Below are 22,800 nucleotides of genomic sequence, written 5' to 3'. Positions count from 1 at the left end.
CCAGAGCTTTCCAGCACGCCCTCACACAGAATGCGCCATGGGAGGGATTTGTGAACGAGACTGGGGAAGACAAACAATCGAGAGAAGATGGACTCAGAAATTATTTATCATGGCCTGGCGGGGGGGAAAGGCTTTCCTGCTGCTTTTGCAAGCACCTCCCTGAGACGTGACTACGAAGCCTGGCCCCTCTTCTTTCTTCCCGGTACATTAAAGACAGCCAGGGACTCGGCTAGTAGGTCTGCTAGACAGAAAAAGTCCCAACTATGCACCAGCTGTTTACTTGTTTTCCAGGCACTGTCATGGTTCTGTATGTCTGGGTATGCTCTCATTGATGTTGATTGCGCCATGTTTATACATCTGGGAGGGCCAACCCCTCCTCGTCGGCTGTGTCGAAAGGGATTTCTTCAGGCGGAGCAGCGAGGAAGCCACAGGCTGGACTCCGGGGACCCACCGTTCTATTTCCACTTGGTCACTTGCTACTGACCTCGGAGAAATCACTTTTAAACTCTGAGCCTCAGCTTTCTCAGCCATAAAATGAAGGTGATTCCACTTTCCAGGCCTCTTTAAAAGGATCGTCGGGAGGGTCAAACGGAATAATTCTGATGGCAGTGAACTGTGAGGAAATGGGACTCCAAATTACTGAGGGAAAAATAAGTTAAACCTACTCAGCTGGAGTTTCAGGAACCCCCCCCCCCCCATGATCTCACTGCAGGCAGGCAGCAACCGTTTGGATGGATTCTTTCTCATGGACCATCTCACAAGCCAAACACCTATGCGTCGCACCCTTCCGTCTCCCAGGGCTTCTATTGATTTTTGCTTTCCATTGGAAGCGTTTTTTGCTGCCGCTGTCGGGTTCACACCCCAGCACACTAATCTTGCAGTTGGGGACCAGAAAAGGGATCTTTTACCCTCTCCGCCTTTCTCCCCTCACTCCCCACCCTAGGTCTCCCGAGTTTTTCGCAGGTGAATGGGGTTTCCTGGCTGATCTCTGAAGACCTTGCAGTATTTCAGGAAGCTAAGAACGTGCGGAGATCAGCTAACGAGCTTCCGACCCTTCCCGCAGGTCGTGCAGCCCCGCGGGGACCCTCCTCCCGCTCCTCCCGCGGTGCAGCCGCCGCCTCCGGAGCTAGCTCTCGGGGCCGTCCGCGGCAGACCCCGCGGAGAGCCGGGGCCCCCCTCGCAACCTCCCCCTCGCAGCCCCTCTCCGCCAGTAGCAGCGCTGCTGTCTTCCCACAGGAGGACTGGGAGGACGCTGGAGTCTGCAGCGCCCCCGCCCCCTCGCTTTTTCTTTCTTTCCTTGCTTTGGGATCTTGCTGCCGGAGCCTGGAGAGGTTCTGAGAAGAGAAGAGAGAAGGACGGGAGTGCAGGCTTCCGCTGCGGCGCGCGAACAGAGCGGGGGGCTCCGGCGTCCCCTCCCGGTCCTCGCCGCCCCGGCTGGGATGTGACCAAGGAAAGCCCTCAGCGCCTGCCCCCAGCCCTCGAAGGTGCCCCTCGGAGAGCGCATTGGGAGCACTGCCGGAGTCTCTGCGCTCGCAGCGCCGCGGGACGGGAGTGGCAAGGAGCCCTGGGGCCGGTTCCCAGCTCCCACTCTTCAGAAAGAGCGGCCGGGGAGCACCGCTTTCCTGGCGCTCGGCACAACTCCGGGGCCAGCAGCGCGCGGCTGGACAGAGTCCCGCTTCCCGCCGACTCACCGGGAGTGGGGGACAGCGCCTGCCCGCCTGCGCTCCCTGTAGCCCTAGCTTCTCGGCACCTGCGCCGATTTCCCACGCCAAAGGGCTGAGCCCCGCGGCTCCCGGCCCCCGCAGCCTCCTCCGACCCCATGGAGAACGCGCCCGCCGCGGCTTCCTGAGTGCGGGCGCCGCCGCCGTCCAAACCGCGCGCTGGGGTCCTCCATTCCGCCCCTCTTAGGGGCGTCCGAGAGGCCAAGGAAGAGCGCACCATGAAGTCCGTGCTGTTCAGCCGCTTCTTCATCCTCCTGCCCTGGATCCTAATCGTCATCATCATGCTCGACGTGGACACGCGCAGGCCCGCGCCCCCGCTCACCCCGCGCCCCTACTTTTCTCCCTACGTGGTGGGCCGCGGGGGCGCCCGACTCCCGCTCCGCAGGGGCGGCCCCGACAGCGGCCACGGGCGCGGCTGGGAGAAGCGCAACGACTCGCGACCACAGCCACAGCCGCAGCCGCGGCCGCGGCCCGAGCCGCCTCTGCCCACCATCTATGCCATCACGCCCACCTACAGCCGCCCGGTGCAGAAAGCCGAGCTGACCCGCCTGGCCAACACTTTCCGCCAGGTGGCGCAGCTGCACTGGATCCTAGTGGAGGACGCGGTGGCGCGCAGCGAGCTGGTGAGCCACTTCCTGGCGCGGGCCGGGCTGCCCAGCACTCACCTGCACGTGCCCACACCGCGGCGCTACAAGAGGCCCGGACTGCCGCGCGCCACGGAGCAGCGTAACGCCGGTCTCGCCTGGTTGCGCCAGAGGCACCAGCACCAGCGCGCGCAGCCCGGAGTGCTCTTCTTCGCCGACGACGACAACACCTACAGTCTGGAGCTGTTTCAGGAGGTAGCAGCAGGCCCGCCCAGCTTGGGGGGTTGGGGGTACGCCGGTGGGGCCTCGGGGCCGGCCGGGCTGCGACTGCACTTGGGAGTTTTCACTTCTCTGTACTCCCATGCGGAACTGCAGGTGGTGTGCTCCTCGCGGGCGGCCTGTAGCCTCCAGGTGCCCCGGTGTGTTTACGCGGGCCATGGGGGTGGAGAGTGGACGAGAGGACCGCTGTGGCCCGGGAGAGGGAGTGTGGCCAGGGGCTTCGCAGTCCCCCCGGTCCTGAGATTGAGCCGAGCGAGTAGCACAGGTGAGGCGCGAGGGTGTTTCCAGCAGCAAGGCTCTGGTTGGCTTGAGGATGCAGCCCAGATGGCAGGGAGAGCCTCTGGGGGAGGCACGCTGTCAGGAACAGGTGTCGAGGGACCCAGCTCATTGCAGGCGGTCTTGGTGTACTTCCGAGTCTAGAACCATAACCGGGAGGAAGGTGGAGATGGTGACTAAAAATCAGCCCGGAGACAAACTTCTCTTACAGTCTTCTGGCACGGAAATGGTTATTAGTGGAAACTGACTTCTCCGGGGTGTATGTGAGCCCAGCCTCTGTCTCTTCTTGCACGACGCAAAAGCCCTTTCTGATTCTGGAGATTGCCTCTTTTTCGAGGAAAACCTCTGGTAAATGAGTTGAGACTCTTCTGCCCTGTGGTTATGTCTTTCCGCAGCCCAAATTATCAGGCAGACAGCCCCATTCTTCTTCTCAACCTTTATCCAAGGCCTCCCTCTGGCCAGTTAGCCAAGCCACTCTCGCACCTGCCCGTTGCATCCTGGTGCTCCTTGTGAGGTCCTGGGTGCAGCGCGGCCCCCTGCTGCCGAAATGGCTCTTTTCTCTCTGAGGTCAGTCGTGTACAGAGCCCACAGGAGTTTAGGGCAGGTGTTACTGCTTGAGGCTGGTATCTTGCAGTCTGTGTATGTTCTGTGAATGAGTCCAGATTGCATGGTTTTCACTTTTCTTCCTTATACACAAGGATACCTGGGAGAAAACAAAAACTTGGATTCTTTGACACTTGGTGGAACTGTTGCTTTCCTCTACCCCAAATTCCCTGACCTGCTTCTGAGACTCCATCACATCCCCCACCATGCCAAGTAAACCAGACAATCTGTGTGTCAGATTGTCACAACGTCACACCCCACAACTTTATCCTAATATTTGTTTGGCTTTCTTAACCTCAGGACAAAGTGCCTTTGTACCCTTTCAGTTTAATTTTTCTGCATATGTGGCTTTTGAGAATCGTTTTTTTTAAGGGCAGTTGCCACCTTCATTTCTATTCATCCTCTCCTTCATGAATAAAAGGACCAGTAATTGCTTTCCATCCTTCTCCAAATTTTTGCAGTGTAGGGCTTTCTTTCCATGTTCCTTCAGAAGAAATAGATAAACTTGACATTGTAGGGGGTAGTCTTTATTATAAATAAGATTAGAGCTATAATCTGATTTTTTTTTTTAAGTTGGGCTTTCATTTTGATCCTGCTTACATATTCTTTTCCCAAAAGATACGGTGGTTTGTATTCTGAAGCAAAGACCTTTACATTTCAATACACCACAACTTTAAACTAAGTCTTTTTCCTTTCTTTTCTTTTTTTTTTTTTTTTTTTGGATGTTGCCTTACCTGTAAGAATGTGTAGTCTTGTATACGTAATGCACATCATCACTAGTCAACTTTTTAAGGGGATGGGCTGTGAAGGGGGAGTGACTTTTCAGTTTCTCTCCAGTTCTAGCCCATTTGGTGTAAGGGGTCAGATGACTGGAAGAGCTGGCATTACAAGCAGTGAAACAATTGAGCACAGTCTTCCTTTGATGCTTCCCAAACTGAAAGGAAGGCTTGTTGGGGAGCGATATTAAAGCAGCAAGAGAAAAAAACCACTAGATTTTTTTTCATTGGTCCATTGGAAAAAAGGAAAGAATATAGAGGAGGAAAGGGTGAAGAGAAAAAATAGTAGTGGCCCAGAGGAAACTATAAAGGGAAAAACAGGCAAAACTTACAAGACACTAACATTTTGTACAGTTGGAAGTAATGAAAAAAATCAAAATTATTTTAAGAGCATGTGCAACTCTTATTTAATGGAGAGGTGCCAAGTGGTACAAAATATACAATAGAAGGACTGTTTAAAAATGCCATACCCATGATACACTTGGAATTGAAATTCTATAGCTCCCAGAGGCCACTCCCAGACCGTCATTTCAAGACCAGTCCCTTTCTCTACCACCTCTCATCCTCTCCCACACACAGTGTTTTTGGACAGAGTGGGCATCTGTTCACCATGCATATATGTTGATACATTCAGCTTTCCTTTTTGCAATGCATTCTTCTCCTTGTAAGGCAAGCGATATTGAACTCTCTAAAAAGTCAGGTTAGTGGATTTATGCATCCTTGGATTTGTGCAGTAATGGGATGGCCTGCCTTATACCCATTCAAAGATTAATGATTCCTTGTGGATTATAGTCTAGACATTGTTCTGTTGGAGAACCAGTAGGACTAGATAAAACATCTAAAAACTGCAACCCCTTGGGGGGAAGGGAAGATGCTGATAAAGGATGCTGTCGGAGTGAGGCATGTAGATCTCAGTCCTCTATATTGTGCATCCACACAAATTAGTTTTTAAGTAATTCATGGTACTTAAGGAGAGAATGTCCCAAGTCAGGCTTCATCTTTTATTCATAGTGCTTCTCATTTCCATGGTTGATGTTAATGTAGATAAGATAAAAGGAGGAAAATGAACCAGGTACAAATTAGCTCGCTAAGCATTGGCTGCAAATGAAGGAAACTAAAAGATGAAAGGTCTCCAAATTAAATTAAAGGCGCAACAGGCAATCTGTGTTCAATTATTCCTCCCTGGTAACTGGAGAGCTGCTTTCTTCTTCCATACAGCTAACTGATTTTCAGCTTCCATTCTCAACTGAGCTATGCTGCCAGGAAAGAAGTATTTGCTACCTTCATGGCCAAAGGCACTTGCAAATGAAGCTCAGGGGAAGTGGTAGACACCGAAACTGGGCTGTCCACGGCAGGAGATGGACAGAGCTTTTCAGGTTTGCAGTATCCCAGCAGGTCTTTCTGCTCTTCCTGTGGCCCGGATGGGGTTGTACGCTGCAGACCATGGGTAATCCTGCCTGCCGGAGCACCTCAAAAAAAAGCTTATTTGTGAAGGATTTAAGCTAATTTAATACAAGCTACACCTGCAGATAAATGTGGCTCTCTATCTAGTCCTATTTTCAATAACACTATTGATGAGACTTCTGTTCTCCAGTAGAAAACCTTCCAGTGTTTGCTGAGTTTAAAGCTGGTGCTTTTCAGGTGAAGTTGCTTTCACCTTTGGCAATCAATTGAATCGAAAGGTTAAAAAAACAGTCCTTTCCCAGCAAGAAGAAAAAACTTTTGAAAATTTAACTTTAATTTTAATGAGCAAAGACTGGAAGACAGGCCAACTGTGAGACATTTAAGAGGGGACGTGAAAGGGCTCCGTTAATGAGAAGGCGTCTTGAAGATGCCTTTCTGGCAAGCAGTGAACTAAAGAGGCCCTTTGTTTCGATTTTTCTGTTGGGTGCAGTTAATCTATTCGTGAGCTGGGCAGGTGGAGGAGTTGAGGCTTAATTTTCTGTCTCATTCCTTTCCTAAAGCATCAGTATGCTCCCCTCTTTATATGCAGCTTATTGGAGCCATGATCCAAAGGATTTTCAAATTTGCAGTGTTTGGCACTTTCCCCCAAGTAGTAAATTCTGCCTGTTTCCGGAAAGGAGACCAGAGATCTATCTTTACTTTTACCTTTGATACAGTTACTTAGTGTGGGCTACTAATCTTTTCCAAAGTGAAGAAATCCAGAAGAATCTCTTAGGTGTAGCATAAAATGACTATTTTACCTGAAATGTGCCCTTTGTGTTTTATTTCTCCCCATCTAAAACCATATTAATAATCATGTTGTAGGGCTGATGAAACGTGAGAATTTTCTAAAAGTGTGTGTATAAAACTGCAGCCAATTTTCTATGTCAGTGTTAAATCTAAAGATTTTCTGTATTCAGCCCTGGCTGTATAGTACTTGAGTTAGGGCTGATTTTTGAGTTTTCAATGAAGACCAGCTTTCATTTGGATTTTGATATTTTAATGGACCAGATATAACAGTTTGGGTTTAAAAGACATTCTCTCTTCTGCCTCTTCTTGTTGTCTTTTTCCATCATTCTTTGTCCTCCAACCTACTTTTCACTGATTATCCTTTCTCATGAATAGCCATAAAGACATGCCCGGATTATTGTTTGGTGCAATGAACGTGTCTCTTTTAAACATTTAGACTGTTGTCTCCTGCTTCTTGGAGACTATAGTGGGTGACTCCATTTTCTTCTGTCTACTCCACTTGCCTCTAAATTACAAGCTGGTAAATTTTCTCTTGTGTGAACAGTAATGGAATAGTAATTGCTTTTAAGGCATGCTACAAAAGCAAAATAGAAGAACCAAAGTCAATAGCCTTATTCATTAACTATTCCAGGTGGTATTCAAGTAGTGCTTTTTTTTTTTTTTGGTACAGAATTCAATAATGTTCAGATATGTCTATTCAAACATTTTGAAGTCTGAGGAAATATTTACTCAGTCTGTATAGTTAACACATTATATACTCGATTTGCAATGCTGTTGAAGCATGATATTTAGGTTTTGCATGGATCTCAAGTCCTCCCTCCAAAACACAAATAAAATTGTTACACCAGTCCGTAGGTAGGTAGGTAAGTAAGTAAGTAGGTAGGTTTAGAACAGATTTCCAATTCACAGCAATAAATGAAGGTAATCCATTTTTCGTCCCTGGTAGTTCTTGTGCATAATTTGAAATAAATGTTAAAATACTCTTTACTGGGATGCCTGCATGGCTCAGTCAGCTAAGTGTCTGCCTTCAGCTCAGGTCACAATCTTAGGGTCCTGGGATCGAGTCCTGTGTCGGACTCCCCATTCAGCAGGGAGCCTGCTTCTCCCTCTGCCTGCTGCTCCCTCTGCTTGTGCTCTCTCTCTCTCTCGCTCGCTGACAAATAAATAAAATCTTTAAAAAATGAAATAAAATACTCTTTACCATGGATACAAGCAGAATGTAGTTGACATCAGTTGAGCACTTCACTATGGGCCAGGAACGACTCTTAGTGTTTGAACTTCTTCGTTCCTCACAACAGCCCCTGAGGTAGGTACTGGTATGTTCCTGTTCTTTCATCCGACTGCTGATGTTTAGATCTGAGCATAGTACTTCGGTGAGCATGGAGATTTTTACAAGCGCAGCAGGAACCCAATATAGTCATTTACTCCAGTAGAATTGGCATCCCTATTTCATAGTTGAGTAGAAATGCCTAGAATTAACATGAACAGGTCATGCAGGTCGTTAATTCTGAACAGGTTCAGAGACAGAATTTAGAGTCCAGGTCCTCTGGTTCTAGAGCCTGCACTTTTTTTTTTTTTTAAGGTGTATTTATTCTGGGGGAGATGGGAGGAGCAGAGGGGAAGAGAGCGTGGAGCCCAGCACGGGACTCCACGTCATGACCCGGAGATCACCACCTACATGGAAACCATGAGTCAGGCACACCCAGGTGCCCCTGGAGTCTGCGGGTTTTTTTTTTTTTTTTTTTTTACCTTTCTGAGGCTTATCTCATTTAACATGTGCAGTCAGATGGAAATATGTCATTGTGGTGAGTAAAGCATTTGATCAATAGGAGTACTTTCTTTTTTAAAGACTTATTTTAGAGAGAGGGAGAGTGAGAGCAGAGGAAGCGAATCTCAAGCAGACTTCCCGCTGAGCACAGAGCCCAAGGCGAGGTTTTATCTCACAATCCTGAGATCCTGACCTGAGCAGAAACCAACAGTCAGGTGCTTAACCAACTGAGCCACACCCAGGTGCCCCTCTGCAGGAGTATTCTAACATTGTTGCGGTCTGCTGCCACACTTAAACTCAGGTCTTGTCCTCTTGGATGTATGACGTATCAACTTCCAGTTTCCCTTTTTGACCTTTTCCCCTTCTAATACCATTTGATCTTATGAACATTTTTCATTTCACATTATCTTATTTATAGCCCACTGGATTTTTGTTTTGTTTTTTTCAAGTCAGGTGAAAACTGCTAAGTTAGTATATAAACTGTAGCCTTTTACACACACACACACACACACACACACGTAGTGGTTTTTAAAACTATTGTGGAAAAGGATCATTTCTGTAAGAAGATAAAGCATTAAAATTAGTTTTTCCCTCACTCGATATATACACCCCAGCAACTCTAGCTTCTGAGCACACTTGTTTTCAGGACGGGCAGGACTGAATGGACGAGGAAGTACTGGGGTAGAATGGGGGTCAGGGACAGTACTGAGGTATTTCACGTGGGAGGAGCTGGGGACCCGAGTCAGTCTGAGCTGAGTTCATGCAGGATAGGACAGCTGCTGGCTGCGCTCTCCCCCAGGCTGAGGCAGCTCCTCCCCGAGCACAAAGGCACACCTGCAGGAAGCTTCCGCTAGTGTGCTGTTCATGCTGGCCAGTGATGGCCCACACCGTCAGGTTCACAAGACTGGTTACTTGTTGGTAGAAGGCTTAAGTGTCTTGTCAGTTATTTTGGGGGGCAGGGTTGGGGATTAGGAATTTCCCTGCATTAAAAACAAGATGAGTAAATCATTGGTTGAGTCTTTCTGCATGTTGGGAAAACCCTGCAGATGCCTATGCTGGGGGCGGTGATCAATCAGATTATCTACTACAAGTCAGATTATTTAGTCTTTTCTTTAAAATAACTGACAACTTAAAAGAGTTGTGTCCCCCCCCCCAATCTCCAGCAGGGAAAAGAGAACTTTAAATAGTACAGTATGGCGATGCCAAGTGGCTCAGTCTGTCAAGCATCTGCCTTCGGCTCAGGTCATGATCCCTGGGGTTCTGGGATCAAGTCCCACATCCGGCTCCCTGCTCAGCAGGAAGAGTGCTTCTCCCTCTCCCTCTGCCTGTCACTCCCGTGCTGTTGCTCTCTCTCTGATAAATCACTAAAATCTTTTAAAATAAATAAATAGTAAAGTATATTACATGCAGAAACTAAGACAGTCATTCCTTCCATCTGAAAGGCAGGTATTTATAAATTGCATTTTCATCTCTTTCATGAAAGCTGAATTTGCTAAATGCTGAACATTCTCCATCAACTGAAATTTTAGTTATCTAAAATAATTGTATCTTAGCAGTAATAGTGTATGGCTCTGCAAGATTCCTTCCACCTACTTGAGCTTAAACATTACCACATTGAGAAGATATTTGAATATAATTAGAATGCTTTCTCTCCACTTAACAAATGTTCATTGAGCATCTACTGTGTGCTAGGTACTATGCTTTGTCAAGGCAGAGAGTAATACAGCTGTGAGCAGAGAGGGTGCATCCCAGTTCTCACAGATCAAATGTCTGGACTAAATACTAATGCTAGGATCGGTGCCTGTTGAGGGAAATGCAGATGCCTGCGATCATAGAGCAGAGACAGCTAATGGGGTTGTAGTATGGAGTGATTATAGAGGAAGTGACATTTGAACTGAGACCTAAAGGTTGATGGCACCTAGTGGGTGACAAGGGAGCAAGAGCCCTCCCAGGGGACAGAGCCATAGTTCACCTGAGCAAAGAGGGTGTGTGAATATCCAGAGAACAGGAAGATATCCTTGACAACAGGGGATGGGATGGGAGGAGTAGGCAGCCGCGTTCCCCATCTCCTGCATGCCAAGTGAGACACTTAGTTCTGGGAGAAGAGTTGGCATCTCTCCCCAGGCCTGTCCTATAAAGAAAAAAGTCTTCATTTTTGGTGTAAACCTGTGGCTTTGAAAAGTCTGTGCATAGCAGTGTACGGAGAATGCTTTCATTTGTTCCCATCTGGTTTTCAGATCACCCACCAGGCAAGTTCTTTGACCTTTCACTATTTATTTATTTATTTATTTTTAAAGATTTTTGTTTATTTATTTGACAGTGAAAGAGAGCGAGTGAGCCAGCATAAGCATGGGGAGCAGGAGAGGGAGAAGCAGGCTCCCTGCTGAGCAGGGATTTGAGAGACAGGGCTCCATCCCAGGACCCTGGGATCCTGACCTGAGCTGAAAGCTGCGGTTCAATCGACTGAGCCACCCAGGCGCCCCTTAAATAGTAACTTAAAGATAAAGGTGGCCTCTGTGCTGACTCGAAGAGCTTTCATGCTGAAAAGGAGAGAGATAAAGCCCGTGAATGTTCTCTTCACACTGCAGAGGCTGGTGGGCAGCTCAGGTAGGTATGAGTTGAAGGAGTTAGAGAGCCCCGGGTGCAAATCTGGCTTTACCACTCAGTGGGTGCCTGATTTTGGCAAAAGCTGCCCGCCTCCTAGGACAGCTGTCTAAGAACTGACCTATACCCTCGTTGAGAGGTTTATCAAACAGCTGCTGCACTGTTTCGTTGGTTCGTTGTCTCCAAATGCTTGGTTTCTGCGATCTGGACTGTGCCCTTGGGGGCGAGGAGGAGGTGCAGGTGCCTGACTTTCCCCAATTCGTCTGTACCCAAGTGGGACTACATAAATCGGGTGTCTTGGCTATACCCCTGGGTGTTACCACAATAATGAGAGGGACAAGAGTTAAACGGGGCTTGATACAAAGAGTCCTGGGAGGATGCAAGAGAATAAAAAGCATCTTAAAGGACATTTTAGGTTGAGAGGACGAGGAAGGCCAATTCTCCTGTGGGTTAAGAGGTCTGAAGCTGATTCCCGTGTGTGTGAAAGCTAGGAAGTTGGCCTGCAGGTAGCTCAGAGCAGGTCTTAGATGTGATTTTTAGCTCCTTGGTAGTCCTAGGGCCTCGCTTGTACCCCAAGCTTGTTATAGGATAGATTGTCGCTGGCACGAATGAATCAGAGATAGTGTGTTACAAAGGAGATGGCATATTACAATGGAAGAAGACAATATTTTTAAAGCACGAGGTTACAAGCAATAGCTTGGTTTTTAAGGTCATTTGCTAGGGCTGGGAAGGTCCGGAGAATTCCTCTTTCCACTACCTATTGCAGAAGGCAGAGAGGATCCCTTTTGACCACCTCACCTTGTGCCCAACCCTCTTCAGCCTCAACGGGGACACTGAACTTGCCTTCAGCTGACCGGCAATTATTGGGAAGTCTACCCTGAGCTTGTTTTCTCTTTTTTCAAACATTGCTTACATTTTCCTAAGTAAAAAGCTTACAAAGCTTTTGAAGCTTGTTTCCTGCCAGAATGGGGAATGTAGCAGTTGGAGTGGTGTGTGTGTGTGTGTGTGTGTGTGTGTGTGTTTACCCACAAGTCCCCTCATTGCTTCCTTGCCTGCAAATGCTGTGAGTACTGTCCCTGTTCATTCTTCGTAGACCCTGCACCTTCCAGATCGCGCTCTCACAAGAATCGTCACACCTAGTGGTCTGGTGGGATGATCCTCACCTAACTCCTGAAAGAATTTAGTAAAACCTGACGCTTTCTAGAATGTTTACAAATTGATGTCTAAATTTTTTAAATCCCCTAAAATGGTTGTAAAGCATGTAAGTTTTATTGAATTTTAAGTACAGACATTTATTAATGAAAACTACATACAGCAGATATTATAAAAACTAGAACAGTTTTATACTCAACATCTTTTGAATAGTATGTTTTCCAGTAACATCTGGAAATTTTATATTGTTCCTTTTTCTAATTTCCATTCTCCCTCAGAATTTTATCTCAGCACAATATTTTAAGGTTCAAGGTCCTTTATTGATCCTCTAGTCACACATAGATGCAGGAACAAATGATTATAGATAGAATTTCAGTTTTTAAACAATTCCTATGCTATAAACTAAGGACTTAAAAATTCTTAAAGATTGAGTTAACACTGCAATTAGTAGCGGTAAACAAGGAATCAAAACAACGTCAATGCCATGCACATGAGTACATATCATTTTTGTAAAATTGTTACTCACTTATAGTAAAAAGCCCATAAATGTTGCCAACTTAGATAATTAACTCTTAAGCATAAAAGCTACATTTATTGGAAACTGGATTCTTAATGATATGGATGGAGCATTTTATTGTTGCTATCTCTTCACTGATGAATATTACTGATTGCTAGAAAGAGATAGGATTTAACGTAATTCTGTTCTCATTAGGTCAACCTTGTCTACATAAAGAGGTAAATAAGATGGAAAGCATTTTCTTGTAGTGGCGTTCTTCTGTTTTTTGAACTCTCAAGCTCTCAGCCAAAAACCATATGGTGATCTCTCAGCAAAAAAGAAAATTTAATGATTTTCTGATGACATTAGGTCTCCTTCAATTTTGTTGAAAGCAAATAATTAGAAACCTCTCATCTTCCAAAGGGATTTATTACCCATTCATTAAAGACATTAACTTTCTTAATAAAGACAACAATGTTTCTAATTACCTTTGTTTAGTGCCCTAGAGATTTGACCATGGTGAGACAGTACATGTACTGTGATTCAGGATGAGTGAGAAGTTGGCCGTTTTCTGTGCAGCGGGAGAGGAGCAGAGGAAAGAAGAACCTCCTCCTCTCCCCAAAAACTGAGTTTTAGGAAAGCAGGTAAGAATACTGAGGGTCTGGGAATTTCTTCCCTTCATTCGGGGACCATGCTCCCTAAGTCCGAAAACTGCAGTTTGGGTAGGAAGAGCACTAAGTTAGGAGTGGAGAATGTGTGTTCCTCCCTCATGGCCTCAGGGGAACAGAACTCCTGTTTTCTGATGGCTTGCTGTGTGCTCGGCCCTTCCTGAGTGTTTGGGTGTGTACGCTGCTATTCAGTTTTCATGGTATCTCTGAGGCACGAGCTACGCAGCCTATCTTACAAATGAGGGAAAGTCCTAATACTCAGTTGCCTTACAGGGCTTGATATGACTGTAGGTAGTTGTTGTGAGATTTAAGTGGGCTGACTTACCTGGAGAGTGGGCCAATAGGGTAACTTCCCTAACCATTCGGACATAAGCTTCTCTCAGAAGTTGGTGGCCACAGGAGCAGTGGAAATGTTCCAAAAGGCAGAATGTCAGAAAACCCTGAGCCACCATGACTGTACCGACCCTGACAGTCTCTGTGGCCTCAAGATGCTGCCGTCAGCTGATGGGAATGGGAATTTCAGTATGATCCTTGTGTGGATGTGTTGTTTATCATCTAAATAAACTTGGCATTGCAGGATTGAAATGCCAGTGTCAATTTTAAAGGTCAAATGACAGTTTGGGGATATTTTTATAACTTTGGAAAGTTCTTCAGCTACATCTGTTCACACTGGCAAAAGTGCTAGAGACCTCCCCAGGGAGACTTTTCTGTTGGGGGTGCTGCAGCCTTGCCTTGCAGAAAAGTTCTATTATGCACAGTCATTGGAGCTCATTGGGCCTCAAGTCCTATTAATTGTTTTCATTTTTCTTGAATGGTTCTATTTAACTATTTACCTATTACCTTTCATTCCTGCTGGATATACTGAAAGGATAAGCTCTGTGATTTTTTACTTTTATGTTCTTGTTTTCCTCTTTAAGGATTTTTTCAAAGTTTTTCTTTAGATTCCAGTTAGTTGACATACAGTGTAATATTAGTTTCAGGGGTATGACATAGTGATTCCACACTTCCATACATCACCCATCGCAACAGGAGCCCTCCTTAATCCCCATCACCTGTTTCACCCCCCCACACACACCCACAGCCCCGCTGGTAACCATCAGTTTGGTCTCTATTGTAAGGAAACTGTTTTCTGGGTTTGCTTCTCTGTTTTTCCCCCTTTGCTCATTTCTTTTGTTTCTTCAGTTCTGCATCCTAGTGAAATCATATGGTCTTTGTCTTTCTCTAATTTTACTTAGTATTATTCTCTAGCTCCATTCATCATTGCAAATGGCAAGATTTCATTTTTATGGCTAACTAATATTCCGTTGTATGCATATACCACATCTTATTTATCTGTTCATCAGTCAGTGGACACTTGGGCTGTTTCCATAATTAGGCGAACGTAGGTAATGCTGCTATAAAGATTGGGGTGCATGTATCCCTTTGAATGAGTATTTTTGTATTCCTTGTATAAATACCCAGTAGTGAATTTGCTGGATAATAGGGTAGTTCTATTTTTAACTTTTTGAGGACTTTCTGTACTGTTTTCCAGAGTGGCTGCTTCAATTAACATTCCCACCAACAGTGTAAGAGGATTCCCCTTTCTCTGAATCCTTGCCAGCATCTGTTGTTTCCTGTGTTGTTGATTTTAGCCATGCTGACAGGTGTGTGAGGTGGTATCTCATTGTAGTTTTGACCTATACTTCCCTGATGATCAGTCATGATGAACATCTTCTCAAGTGTCTTTTGGCCATCAGTATGTCTTCTTTGGAAAAATAACTATCCATGTCTTCTGCCCATTTTTAATTGGATTAGTCATTTTTTGGGGTATTGAGTTTAAGAGATTCTTTATGTATCTTGGATATTAACCCTTTATCAGATATTTAATTTGCAAATATCTTGTCCCATTCCATAGGTTGCCATTTAGTTTTGTTAATTATTTCCTTCACTGTGCAGAAGCTTTTTATTTTGATATAATTGCAGTAGTTTATTTTTGCTTTCGTTTCCCTTGCCTCAGGAGATTGATCTAGAAAGAAGTTGTTATGGCCAATGTCTAAGAAGTTACTGCCTGTGTTCTTTTCTAGGATTTTTGTGGTTTCAGGTCTCACATTTATTTCTTTCATCCATCCATTTTTAATTTATTTTTGTGTTTGGTGTAAGAAAGTGGTCCAGTTTCATTCTTTTGCATATTGCTGCCCAGTTTTCCCAACACTGTTTGTTGAAGGGACTGTCTTTCCCCATTGGGTATTCATTCTTGCTTTGTCAAAGATTAATTGACCTTATCGTTGTGGGTTTTCTGAGTTTTCTATTCTGTTCCATTGTCTGTTTTTGTGCCATCACCATACATACGGTCTTGATCAGTGTAACTTTGTCATAGAGCTTGAAGTCCGGAATTATGATGCCTCCAGCTTTGCCTTTCTTTTTCAAACTTGTTTTGGCTATTTGGAGTCTTTTGGGTTTCCATTCAAATTTTAGGATTATTTGTTCTAGCTCTGTGAAAAATGCTGTTGGTATTTTGATAGGGATTACACTAAATTTGTAGATTGCCTTTCAGTAGTATAGACATTTTAATAATTGTTCTACCAATCCATGAGCATGGAATGTCTTTCCATTTTTTAATGTTATCTCTTTTTCTTTCATCACTATTTTAAAGTTTTCAGAGTTTTGGTCTTCCACCTCTTTGGTTAGGTTTATTCCTAGGTATCTTATAACTATTGGTGCAATTGTAAATGGGATTAATTGCTTAATTTCTCTTTCTGCTGCTTCAATATGGCTGTATAGAAATGCAACAGATTTCTGTATATTGATTTTTGTATCCTGTGACTTTACTGCATGTATCAGTTCTAGCAATTTTTTTGGTGGAGTCTTTTGAGTCTTCTACAGAGAGTATCATGTTGTCTGCAAATAATGAAAGTTTAAGCTCTTCCTTGCTGATTTGGACGCTTTTTATTTCTTTGTGTTGTCTGATTGCTGTAGCTTGAACTTTCGTTACTGTGTTAAATATCAGTGGGGAGAGTGGACATCCCTGTCTTGTTCCTGACCATAGAAGAAAAGCTGTCAATTTTTCCCCATTGAGGATAATATTGGCTGTAGGTTTTTCATATATGGCCTTTACTATGTTGAAATCACGTTCTGTGTAACCTACTTTGTTGAGGGTTTTTTACCAAGAATGAAGGTATTACTTTGTCAAATGCTTTTTCAGCATCTAATGAAAGGAACATATGATTCTTACCATTTCTTTTATTAATGTGGTGTATCACATTGATCAATTTGCAAGTGTTGAACCACAACTTGCAACCCAGGAATAAATCCCAGTTGATCATGGTAAATGGTTTTTGTAATGCATTGCTAGATTTGGTTTGCTGGTATTTTATTGAGAATTTTTACATCCATGTTCATCAGGGATATTGGCCTGTAGTTCTCTTTTTTAGTGGAGTCTTTTCTGGTTTTGGTATTAGGGTAATGATGGTTTCATAGGATGGATTTGGAAGTTTTGCTTCCTTTTTTATTTTTTGAAAGAGTTTGAGAAGAATAGGTATTAACTCTTCTTTAAATGTTTGGTAGAAATCACCTGTGGAACCATCTGACCCTGGACTTTTGTTTGTCGGGAGTTTTTAAGTTACTGATAGAATTGCTTTGCTGTTTGTCTGTTCAAATCTTCTCTCTTCCTGTTTCAGTTTTGATAGGTTATATGCTTCTAGGAATTTATCCATTTCTTCCAGATTGTCCAGTTTGTTGACATAGTTTTTCATAATCTTCTCATATTTGTATTTCTGTGGTGTTATTTCTCCTCTTTCATTTGTGATTTTATTTAACTTCATTTTTTCTCTTTTTGATAAGTGCATCTGGAGGTTTATCAATTTTATTACTTTTTTCAGAGAGCCAGCGATGGGTTCCATTGATCTGTTCTATTATTTTTAGTATCTATATCACTTATTTCTGTTTTAATCTTATTTTCTTCTTTCTGCTGGCTTTTGGCTTTATTTGTTCTTTTTCAAGCTCCTTTAACTGAGATTTTTAATGTTTGAGATTTTTCTTTTTCTTGAGGTAGGCCTTTATTGCTATATACCCCCCTCTCAGGACTGCCTTTGTTGCATCCCAAAGGTATTGGACCGTTATGTTTTCGTTTTCCTTTGTTCCCACATATTTTTAAATTTCTTTTCTTTGATTTCCTAGTTGAGTCATTCATTGTTAAGTAGCATGTTTCACCTCCATGTATTTGTGGTCTTTCCAAATTTTTTCTTGTGGTTGATTTCTACTTTCATAGGATTGTGGTCAAAAAAGGTGCATGGTATGATTTCAGTCTTTGTATTTGTTGAGGCCTGATTTGTGACCTAATATGTGATCTGTTCTGCAGAATGTTCCATGTGCGCTTAAAAAGAACATGTATTCTGCTGTTTTAGGGTGGATGTTCTGAGTGTACCTGTTAAGTCCATTTGATCCAGTGTGTCATTCAAAGCCACTGTATCCTTACTGATTTTCTGTTTAGATGATCTGCCCATTGATTTAAGTGAGGTGTTAAAGTCCCTTACTATTAATATGTTATCAGTTAGTTCCTTTATGTTTGCTGTTAATTGTTTTATATATTTAGGTGTTCCCATGTTGGGAGCATATATATTTATAATAATTATATCTTCTTGTTGGATTGTACACTTTATGATTATGTAATGCCCCTCTTTGTCTCTTTTTACAGTTTTTATTTTAAAATCTAGTTTATCAAATATAAGTATTGCTACTTGACTTTCTTTTGATATCTATTTGCATGATAAATGAGTCTCTTGTAGGGAGCATAGAGATAGATCTTGGTTTTTTATTTGTTTTTGGTTTTAATCCATTCTGACACCCTTTTTCTTTTTTGTTAAAGATTTTATTTATTTATTTGACAGAGAGAGATCACAAGTAGACGGAGAGGCAGCAGAAAGAGAGAGGGAAGCAGGCTCCCCGCCAAGCAGAGAGCCCGATGCGGGACTCGATCCCAGGACCCTGAGATCATGACCTGAGCCGAAGGCAGCGGCTTAACCCACTGAGCCACCCAGGCGCCCCAGTTCTGACACCCTTTTTGTCTTTTGATTGGAACATTTAGTCCATTTACATTCAGAGGAATTATTGATAGCTGGGTATTTACTGCCAATTTTATTCTTTCTTGTTCTTTTTTTGTTCTTTTTGTTATGGTTTCTGGAGATTTTCTCTGATCCTATCTTTGTCACTTTTGATCTCTCTTTTGCACTGAGTCTTCTTTAATATTTCTTGTAGGGGTAGTTTAGGTCACAAACTCCTATAGTTTTTGTTTGTCTGGAAAACTGTTTTCCCCTTCTTTTCTGAATGATAACCTTGCTGGATGGAGTATTCTTAGCTGAATATTTTTTCCCATTCAGCACGTTGAATTTATCATTCCACTCTCTTCTGCCTTGCCAAGTTTCTGTTAAGAAATCTCTAGTTAGCCATATTGGTTTTCCCTTGACAGTTAAGAAGTTTTTTGTCTTCCTGCTTTTAAGATTTTTTTAATCACTATATCTTACAAATTTAATTACAGTACATCTTGGTGGTATTGATGGGACTTCTCTGTGCCTCCTGGATTTGCATGTCTATTTCCTTCCCCAGATTAGGTACATTTTCTGCTATTATTTCTTGAAATAAATTTTCTGCCCCCTTTCTCTCCTTCTTTTGGGACTCCTACAATACTGATGTTATAACATTTGTTGGAATCACTGAGTTCCTAAGTCTACTCTCATGTTGCATGATTTTTCTTTCTTTTGTTCAGCTTCATTATTTTGTCTTTTGGGTCACTAATTTGTTCCTCCATTTCTTTCATCCTGCTGTTCATTGCTTCAAACCTATCTTCAATTTCATTTATTGCATTCTTCATCTCTGATGGATTCTTTCTTAAATCTTTTATCTCTATAATGAGGGTCTCACTAATGTCATCTTTTCTGAAGCCCATTAAATATCCTTATGATTGTTGCTTTAAATTCTACATAGGTGTGTTTCTTATATCTGTTTCTTTTAGATCTCTGGCCACGGCTTTATCTTATTCTTTCATTTGGGATAAATTCCTCTGTCCTGGCATTTTGTCCAGTCTCTGCCTTTTTCTCTGTGTTAGAAAAGCCAGTTATGTCTCCTGCTCCTGAAAGTAATGGCCTTTTGAGGAAGAGGTCATGTAGTGCCCAGGACCTGTCACTTGAAAGAGAATCTCCATTGTGTGCATGTGCTCTACTGTTGTGTTCTGTTTATGCCTCTCTCCTTTAGGCCAGTCCTTACCTTGTCTGTCCTTGCCTGCTGTGGGCAGTGTTTGGTCCCTGGCCTGAATGTGGTGAGTTTAAGTAGGTGTGCTCTGGTCTACTTGTGAAATGAAACCTGACACCACTTCCAAAAGGACGGAGGCTGTGCAGAACTCTCTGATCAGGAGATGCAGTGTGGGCATAGGTTTGTGCTGGTCTTCTGGGGAGGGGCCTGCCATGCTGGGACTGAGGCAAACTTGACTGAGAAGAGCAGTTCACCAGAACGCTGGGGTATGGGGCTTGGTGTAAGCAAGTTAGGCAGCCTGTGTCTGTGCTATGCTGCTGTGCACAGGTGGCTTTGTGTTTATGCTGAGGGATGGGGGAGGGAAATGGTGCCAGCCAGCTCCTTTGTTCCCAGAGAGGCACCTCCATGAATGCTGCCTCTCAGGGACATGCTCTGAGGAGAGTGAATAATTTCCCCACTCTGCTCCATGCATTCTTCAGATGGCTGTTTCCATATCATGTGCCCCCAGGTAGTTTGCCTGCCTTCTGTCCTGGAGCAATGCAATGCCCTATGGGCTTTGTCTTGGCCAAGCTGGCTGACCTTTAAAACTCCAGGCTTTAAGCCCCACTGGTTGCAAGAACTCACAAAATTCAGCTTCTCTCAATTTCCAAGCCAATGGCTTTGGGGAAGTGAGCTCCTTGTGCAGTCCCCTGTGTGCTGCTCTGTCCCCCCCCCCTTTTCTAGGACACAGCTCCCTCCTGTTTGTACAGCCCGTAATCCATTTCTCCCTTAAACCATGTCTCTGCACTTCCTACCTTCTTCGATGTGACCTCTTCTCTCTCTCTTTAGTGGTGAAGTTCTGTCAGTCTTCAGGTTAGACTGTTTAAAGATTTAAAACAAGAGTGTTAAGGATTTAAAAAAACGAGAGTGTTAAGAAGATGGGTTGATGATGCTTGCGATTTCTGTGCACAAAAATAAGGTTTTTACAACAACCCTGGGTTTCCTCTGAAAATCAGTTGATTGTCCTACAGTTTCAAATCTAGGTGTTCATTTGGTTGGCTCTTGTAAATCCAGTGACACTTAAAAGTAAACCCTTTTCTCTGTTTCTTGTTTTATCTTTTTTGCAAATGTGAAGGGCAATGGGGGAGAAGCAAAAATTCAGTATTTGTGTTTTTTTTTTAAGTCATGGGGAAAATATCCATAAAATTTACCATTTTAACCATCTGAAAGTGTACAGTTCAATGGCATTATGCACATTCACCTTGTTGTGCAACCTCTGTCTTCATCCTTCTCCAGAGCTTGTACATCATTCCAGACTGAAACTCTGTACCCATTAAATAACAACTCCCCATTTTCCCCTCCCTGGTAAACTGTAATCTGCTTTCCATATGAATTGGACTATTCTAGATACCTTATGTAAGGTAGAGCCATACAATATTTGTCCTTTTATGTCTGGCTTATTTCACTTAGCACAAGATCTGCAAAGTTCATCTGCATTGTAGCATGTATCAAAATCTCATGCCGTATTTTTTTTTGAAGGAGTTATTGTGAGTACTGCTGTGAACATTGTTATATGGCTGTCTGTTCAAGTTTCTCCTTTCAGTTCTTCTGTGTGTATATAATGAAAGTGGAACTGCTGGGTCATAGGATACTTCTATGATACTTAATTTTTTGAGGAGCTCGCATACTATTTTAGATAACAGTGACACCATTTCACATTCCCATCAACAGAAGACACACAGGTTTGGAATTGCTCTACATCATAACCAGTACTTGTTATTTTCTGTTTTTGTTTTGTTTTTAAAATAGCCATCCAGATGGACAGAAAATGGTATATTCTTGTGGTTTTGATTTGTGTTTTCCTGATTAGTCGTATTGACCATCTTTCCATGTGCTTATTGATCATTTGTATATAGGTTTTGGAGAAATGTCTATTCATGTCCTTTGCCCATTTTTAAATTCAGTTGGTTTTTGTTTCTTTGTTGCGTTTTAAGCGTTCTTCATATATTATGTATGTTAATCCTGTATCAGATATGTGATTTTCAAATATCTTTTCCCATGCTGAGGTTGTCTTTTTATTTTATTCATAGTGTCCTTTGATCCCCTAAAGTTTTATTTTTTTTTAAGATTTTATTTATTAATTTGACAGAGAGAGAGCTCACAAGTAGGCAGAAAGGCAGGCAGAGAGAGAGGAAGGGAAGTGGGCTCCCTGCTGAGCAGAGGGCTTGATCCCAGGACCCTGGGATCATGATCTGAGCCAAAGGCAGAGGCTTTAATCCACTGAGCCACCCAGGTGCCCCTAAAGTTTTAAATTTTGATTACGTTTATTACAGTTTTTGTTGCCTATGCATTTAGGGTCCTAGCCAAGAAATTGTCACCAAATTCATTCTTTTTCCCTGTTTTCATCTAAAAGTTGCATAATTTTAGCTCTTATGTTTGGGTGATTACTGTTGATCTATTTTGACTTAATTTTTGTACATAGTGTTAGGGATCCAAATTCATTTTGCATATACGTATCTAGTTTTTGCTATAGCACCATTTATTGGAAAGACTGCCTCTTCCTCATTGAATAATCCGGACACATTTGTCAAAAATGATTTGACTATATATGTGAGGGTTTATTTCTGGGCTCTCTATTCCATTAGTATACATGTCTGTCTTAATGACAGTAGCAGTGTTTTAATTGCTGTTGTTTTATAGTAAGTGTTTAAATCAGGAAGTGTGGATCCTTCAATTTTGTTCTTTTTCAAGATTGTTTGGGCTATTCAGGGTCCCTTGAGATTCCAAATGAATTTTGGGGTTATTTGGGGACTCTATTCTGTTGAACTATGGGTCTGTGTAGTAGCAGCCTTCTTTGATTACTGGTGCTTTGTAGTATAGTTTGAAATTGGGGATTGTGAAATCTCCAGTTTTGTTCGTTTTTTCTCAAGATTGTCTTAGCTGTTTGGGGGTCTTTTATATTTCCATACAAATTTTAGGATTATTTTACTTTTGTGAAAAATGCTATTGGTATTTTGGTAAGGATTGCATTAAATATGTAGATTGCTTTGGGTAGTATGAATGTTTTAATGATACTGATTTTTCCTGTCCATGAGCATAGAATAGCTTTACATTTGTTTGTCATCTTCATTTTCTTTCTACATTTTATAGTTTTCAGGGTGTAAGTTTTTCACCTCCTTGGTTTAAAATAGCCCCAGATATTTTATTCTTTTTGATGCCTTTGTAAATGGAATTTCTTCTTCTCTTTCTTCTGTTTCATTATTAATGCATAGAAGTACAACACATTTCTTTTTGTGTAGTGAAACTTATATTCTGCAACTTCACTAGATACATTTACCAGTTCTAACTTTTTTGGTGAAGTCTTTTGGGTTTCCTAGAGGTAGTATCACCTCATCTGCAAATAGAGACAGTTTTACTTCTTATCAATTTGGATGCCTTTTATTTCTTTTTCTTGTCTGATTGCTGCAGCTAGGATTTCC

At 42.9% G+C, this 22,800-nt stretch overlaps 1 protein-coding gene across 1 annotated transcript in view; it reads left to right on the top strand.

Moving 5' to 3' along the window:
• Positions 1–1,939: 1,939 nt before the first annotated feature.
• B3GAT2 (beta-1,3-glucuronyltransferase 2) overlaps positions 1,940–22,800 on the top strand; it is an 80,778-nt gene continuing 59,917 nt past the window's right edge. The window contains exon 1 of the mRNA XM_044254033.1: positions 1,940–2,560. Within this exon, the coding sequence (XP_044109968.1) occupies positions 1,940–2,560 (621 nt within the window). The remainder of the gene's footprint in view (positions 2,561–22,800) is intronic.

The sequence above is a fragment of the Neovison vison genome, chromosome 1, assembly GCF_020171115.1.
Source record: "Neovison vison isolate M4711 chromosome 1, ASM_NN_V1, whole genome shotgun sequence".
Lineage (NCBI taxonomy): Eukaryota > Metazoa > Chordata > Mammalia > Carnivora > Mustelidae > Neogale > Neogale vison.
The sequence above is the reverse complement of the archived record's forward strand: the minus strand, read 5'-3'. Positions and strand labels throughout refer to the sequence as shown.